The sequence below is a fragment of the Panthera leo genome, chromosome C2 (assembly GCF_018350215.1).
Source record: "Panthera leo isolate Ple1 chromosome C2, P.leo_Ple1_pat1.1, whole genome shotgun sequence".
Taxonomy (NCBI): Eukaryota; Metazoa; Chordata; class Mammalia; order Carnivora; family Felidae; genus Panthera; species Panthera leo.
Window position 1 is genome coordinate 83,071,196 of NC_056687.1, and position 6,694 is coordinate 83,077,889.

At 44.4% G+C, this 6,694-nt stretch overlaps 1 protein-coding gene across 1 annotated transcript; it reads right to left on the reverse strand.

Annotated features, from left to right (window-relative positions):
- Positions 1–618: 618 nt before the first annotated feature.
- On the reverse strand, positions 619–5,793 carry LOC122230276 (5-hydroxytryptamine receptor 3D-like). The gene is given in 10 exon segments (XM_042956035.1): positions 619–848; positions 978–1,193; positions 1,318–1,570; positions 2,379–2,461; positions 2,464–2,534; positions 2,717–2,863; positions 2,865–2,900; positions 3,170–3,279; positions 3,721–3,770; positions 5,733–5,793. Coding segments are annotated over 10 exon segments (1,257 nt in total).
- Between the last annotated feature and the right edge of the window lie 901 nt (positions 5,794–6,694).

The following is a 6,694-nucleotide window of genomic DNA, read 5'->3' on the forward strand; positions in this document are numbered from 1 at the left end:
TGCTTAAGGATGAATGAGTCATATGTCAGGCTGTGATGAAATGTTTCACTCTTTAAGTAAGAGATGCCTGATTCTGGCACATTATTAATTTCTAAAGCTTAAATCGGAAAATTGGATTTAGGAGATTTAGCTCTATTTTCTTATAATTCCTTGTAATGGGTTTTGAGCCCTTCTCTCCCTCTCCTCACTTTCCTAAGTTGCATAATAGTCTTATAAAATCCTTTTTACTTTGTTAATGAGTAGTTTCTGCAAGAAGACTCTCAATCCAAGATTTCTGACACTGTAATATAAGGTAGGGAAGAACCAATGCTTTCTGCAAAGGGGTTTATTGGGGATGATTCAAATCAAGAAAGTATTCCAGGAACTTGAATCCTGATGAGGCAGGCAGCCATCACTTATGGGAGTGCTGACGGGAGCTGATGGAGTGCAGGAGCAAGGACCTAATCCTGGGAGGCATAGGCAATCATCCAGGTCTGGTCTGAAACAGGACAGAAGGATTGAGCAGAAAACAAGGTGGTTGCCAGGCCTGTGAGGCTGGGACTTGGACACACATGGGAGCATGGATGGTTTCCAGAGGCAAGAGAAGCTCCAGACCTGAGCTTGCAGATGGGCATTTGCCTAGGTGTTCCAGAGGACGATGACTGTGATGATAGAGGTGGCCATGAAGAGCAGGTAGAGGCGGAAGAGTAGGGTGTCCATCATGTGGCTGAACTCTATCCACAGGTTGACCAAGTGCCGCTTCTGAGCCTCATATTCTTGTTGGGCCCTTGTTGACCCAGGGCACCCATTTAACTCTGCCTCTCTGGGACCTGGCACCTTCCCCACCAACTCCACAGGCTCCTTCACACCTACAGAGATAGAGACTCAGCCATGGGCCATGAAGTTTACCTGGGGAGTGAAGGGAACAGGGAAGGAGGCAGGAGCAGAGGAGTGGAGGTGTGGAAAGAGAATGTGTGGGCAGTGCTGACTCCCCTTACCAGGCAGATGGGTGGGGGTGAGGCCTAGGCCCTTATTTCCCTTCTGGGGTGCAGTGGGGCAGCATTTTGTTGGGCTGGTACAGTAGAGGAGGAGAGAATGGAGCCACTGAGGCATGGGTGGGGGCTGGGTGGTGGCCAGGTGCAACAGGTAGGTGATGAAGATGGTCTCTAGTAGGCTGACCACCATCAGGGACAGACACAGGGCAAAGTAGACACCTGGAGGGAAGATGGGTCAATGTGAGGGCCAGAGGTACCTCCTAGGACCGTGTTTCCTCTTTCCCCAGAGGGTCCTTTTCCAGGATCCCTTTTCTGACCAGGTTCCACTGGTCTGTCTCCCTACCCCATGCCCACTTTGCTTTCATTCTCCTGATGGAGGAAGGGACCATACTGATGAGGGGGGTGCCAGTTGCAGGGAGTAAGTCATTCATCATGAGCAGGAAGACGTTGTAGCCCAGCAGAAGTGTCATCTTGAATGGGGCACGATTCTCACTTTCTATTGGCAGGTAGAAGCTGAGGGCGTCAATGGCAACCAGAAAGCCACTGGGCACCAGAAGGTTTATAACATAGAGTCTGGGCCTGCGCCTGATGGCAACCTGGGGGAAGGAGAGAGGGGCGCAAGTGAGGAGTAGGCTGGGAGGCTGCTGAGCCAGTTAAGAGCAAGAGTTGAGATATGTCCCAGACCACACTGTCTAGGAAGGAAATGTTGCCTCAAGTCCCTTTCACTGTCCTGTCTTTCAACAAAGTCATCTTAATCACCACTGTCTGCCTTTCCAGAGTTTGATTCTGCCATGCTGCCTACCACTGAAATGTATCTCATTCCTTCTTGACCCAAGGTGTCAACTTTCTCCACTTCCACTTTTAGCCCTACCAATGTGCTCTTAGCAGGACTGTGGGACCAGATTCTTAGGTATCATGTGCTTTTTATCTCTGTATTTCTGCTTGCTTTCTCATCAAGGTCTAATCGCTAGTGACTTTGCTGGTGTCCATTCAAGACCAGTGAAGGGAAGGCAAGACAGTGGCAGATAATTTTGAGGTCACCAAGATTTGAAAGCATAATATCCCTAAGACAGTGTTTCATAACTTTTACACAATCTCTTTTTAAAAATAAACTTAAAAACCCTTGCCTTCCATAGAGTTCTGATAGCCATGGGAGATGGAAAGCTCACTCTCACTATGAGTCACTGCCATAGGACCTTTGTTTCTTCCCCCAAGGAGGATTTATTCAATCAATATTTACTGAGTGCCAGGTACTGTCCTAGGTAGTGGAAATTTATCAGTGAAAAAAGTGATAAAAATATCCACCCTCACGGAGCTTACTTTCTAGTGGGAGAGCTTACATTCTGGTGGAGGACATAAGTTATGCATCTTAGAGAAGATCACAGCCATGGCCCCTGAGCTCACATAGAAAATGATTTGGTCATACTGGTTGGTGCCCACAGTCATCTTCATCATTCTCTGGTGGATATCCAGAAGTACCCACTCCCCCTTGCTCCGAATGAGGTCCTGTGATGTGTTCGAAATCTCCTGCACTTTCTTCTCCATGCCCAGGAGCATGTTCTCCACTGCAAAAGAGACCCAGACAACTCAGCCTCCCAAATGTTCCCAAACCCCTTACCCAGACTTGCATTTCTTACCACTTAGCTTCCACACCCCTTTAGGGGAAATCCCCTCACTGTTCCCAGCTTCCTGGCCTCTTCTTTCTCAAAACACTTTCTCTGCCTCTCAATCAGCTACTATACAGAGTCTCACTTACCTGTGTAGATGAATGAGCTGAAGGTAAGTGTGCAGTTCTGTTCATCAAAGGGGAAATAGAAGATGTCCAGGTTACAGATGCTGACCACCCGCATTGGCTTATCATATTTGATGAGACCTTCACTGTTGACATAAACCATGAGACCTGTAGCTGTCTGATCCATATCCATACTGTATGTGAGAAGAATGGGAAGGTGGGTACTGTGAGCTCTCTATCAGTCCTGGCCTTCTTTCTCTCTCAGATCACACCATTCCTGTGCTCTAACCCCACTCATCTGACTTCCCCTTTCCACCTGTCACTGTGTTCTGGGGGTTTTATAAACTCAATTCAGACACTGCTCCTTCTAAACTGAGTCTTTGTGTGCCCCCTATTGATTATATCATCCCATTCCTTGGAGATAGCATTTCCTTCCTGCTGTTTTCTCAGTGCGGATACTCACAACTCCTCGATGAAGATATCCGGAAGCCAAAGATTCTCAGCTGCTATACTGATCTTCCTGATGCCCCCACATTCCTCTGGGTTCCACGTGATGAATGGATTGTACCAGAACTATAGGAAAACATGGTGTGAGACCAATAGGGTGGGAACTTGTTTTAGTCACACTCTGTCTCTTGCACTTTATATTTCCTTTTTCTCTCATTTCTTCACTCTCCTACCTCCTCTCTGGTGACAGATATCACAATGCACTAACAAAGTCTTTCTTCTACTTCTCCCTTGATTCTTTCAAGGGAGACCTTGACCTCAACTTTGGAGTCCCTGGGATGGAGCCACTTAGGTATCATCTTCCATGACCTTGGTTTATGCTACCTTCTCCCTGTGCCCCAAGCTGACAGAATAATCAGGAAATTTTGTGTTTTCATTGTTGGTCTGCTTCCATTTGAATTTGTATAATTTGTGGGTATTCTAAGTTTTATCCATTTAAACTGCAAAGTTGGACCCAGCAGTGGGAAAAGGGAGGTACCACAGTAAAGGGGAAAAAGTCTATCATACCATGTTTAGCCATAGGAAAGATGTCATCAGTTGAAGTTGTGCATCCTGAAAAAACAATTTTCACTTGGGATCATTGCCTCCATGAAGTCAAGTCCAATGCCACCATCCACCTCTTTCTCATTTCCATGGCTTTTCTATGTCACAATTATGATTTTTAATCATAAACCACTGAAAAATGTAGGTCAAATACTCCAGAGTACATGGAAAACATAATTTTTAAAAAAGGCAGTATAAAAGTACATTGGGGTCATGTTTCTTATGGAATAGTCTGAAAAGGGACAGATTTTACCTGCTATGGTGTCACTGAAGCATGCCCTATCATATCTTCCCACCTCATGGAATGAGATTTTCATTTTACAAAATTCAAGTGAGGAACCCACCACCGCTTGCCACTGATCAGCACATTGCAATGTTGAGCCAGGACTCACCACTTCCACAATGGCTGACATAGTGAAGGAGATGTTGACCCGAGTGGGGATGCTATAGTTGATGACTGGACGGAAGGCCTTTCTGTCAAACACTGCTTGGAAGGCGACAGGATCCACTCCATGCTGGTCAAAGCCTGAGCAATTGATGGTGAATGTGTCTCCTCTTCCTGAAGAGAGCAGAGACCCTGTGAGAAGAGTGTCAGGGCTGGGGGCTAGGTAGCATTTCTGCACAAAGAAAATAGGGGGCATGGGAGAAGTATGTGAGCTCCTCCTTCCTGGACCAGGGAGTGTGGGCTGGGCTGGTAGGCAAATGGTGGAAGTTGATGAGGTGAGCTGAGTCAGGGCTCCATCCTCAATTCCTTTGTTTCTGTCCACATGCAAAATCTTTCCAAACATGTAGGCAAACTCAGCCTTGACCACCACTTTTCAGTGTCCTGCTGAATCTCACCACAAACTTCTCCACCTTCACTCAGTGTCCTTCCATTGCTCATCTGTGTCCTTGAGCCATCTGGGTGATGTCAGTGACAATATTTGCAATCACAGTTCTCCTCACTATATTAATGCAGCATAGATAATCATAAATTAATGATGAAGGCAATAATCAGGTAGGTAGTAGGAGGTATGTGGGACCCTAAGGAAGGAACTCAGTTTTTCAAGTTAATAAGGATTTACTGTATCTATGTGCTGTATTATATACTGTATGTACTATATACTATGTGCTGTGATTGCTCTCGTCTAAAACACAGTGGTTATCACCAGTGAGACTACCTTAAAGAGAGTTCCTTGATTCCCATCTTACACCTAACCCTTTTCTAGGGTTAGAACTACTTTGTGATACAGAAATAGAGAATTATGTGATAACATCTTCTGGTAGAGTCTATTCGTATCTATCTCTGATATTGTACTAACCCTTATCGTTCATTTTTTCTAGTTTATTTACTTTGAGAGAGAGAATGAGAGAGAGAGAGAGAGAGAGGGAGAGAGAGAGAACCAGAAGAGGGAGGGGCAGAGAGAAGACAGAGGATCCGAAGCAGGCTCTGTGCTGACAGCCAAAAGCCTGATGCAAGGCTCAAACTCATAAGCTGTGAGATCATGACCTGAGCCAAAGTCAAATGCTAAATGGACTGAGCCACCCAGGTACTCCTTCATCATTCATTTTCAATAATGAATGAGAAAAATAATCTACACTGAAAATTTTTACTAAAAATATTTCCCTTTTTCATGACAGACCTTCTCATCACCTTCTTCCCTTTAGAATTTTCTCTGTTCCATTTAATTTGATTCAAGAGAGCTGAGAAAGAATCTTCTTCTTTTTAACATTAGTTGATACTCAGAAACCATGTGGTTAGATTATATGCCTGGAAAGAGAAAGACATGAGAAAAGAGAAGAGGCCCAATAGAAACATAGGGACAGAAGGATCTTACAAAGAGGTACAAAGCTATCAGTGTCTTGAGTTTTCATTTTTACCTGGACGAACATCCAGACATTGAGTATCTAGGAATAATAAAAATTAGTCTGGTTGGTCTGTTTCTTAGAAGTTGTATGTTTGCTTTGTTCTTGTTCTTGTCCCTTCTTACCTTGAAGCAGCAGGTGAAGAATGAGACAAAGGAAGAATCCATGTTCATGGAGCCAACCTCTTTCCATCTTCTTCTCTTTGGCTCTTCTCTGAGATAATGTTGATCTCTGGGGACTTAGTGATGATGTTGACCTTAAAAGACCACAGGCCACACCTTGAACCCTAGTTTTGAATAATACATGTATCAGGTGGCATTAGCCGTCTCTCTAACAAGCACCGCTGACAAGAGAGTGTCACAGGGGACTAGCCCACCCTGTGCCCTAACTGGGCCTGAATCTCATCTCCAAAAGTAATCTGGAAAATCAGTTAGGAGACGGGGAAGAAAAAATATCTGGTCACTGGAGCAGTGCTAATAGTCTCCTCATACTTTAGAATCACTGTGGCCTGCAATGCATCATAGACCAGACACATAATAATTGCCATTGCTTTCAAGTGGCACATGCACTTATTTCAACCTTGCTACCATCTTTCAGAAAAACTGGGACCTCCTTTTTATAGTCAACTTCAGACTTTGAGGTTTTAAACATGACTTCAGTACTGGCTAGTCTCAGCTTTTGATTTTGTGAGTGTGTCAAAAGCAACCCAGATCTCCTGGATGGAAGGAGTGATCAGTGAGGTAGAGGGGAGGTGGTAGAGACAATGCTATTTTTAGTAGAAGTTGACTGGTGAGAACATGAAAGGAAAGCTTGCAAATTCATGTTGTTTAGACCCTGCTGTTTTTTATAAGAAATTAGTTAGTTGTCGACATATTAAAAATTGGGAGATTTCGTGCAAGACCTATATTTCTGGCTTCATTTAAAAAGTAAGATCAACCAATACTGGGCTCACGTTTTTGCTTGGCAACAATTTGCCAAAGCTAATGGTTATGCTGTTTGGATGGAACATTCTCTCTAGATCATCACAGTCTCTATCACCAACTATTGATTATTCCTGACCAGCTCCCCTCATGTATGTTACCTGCTTATCCTC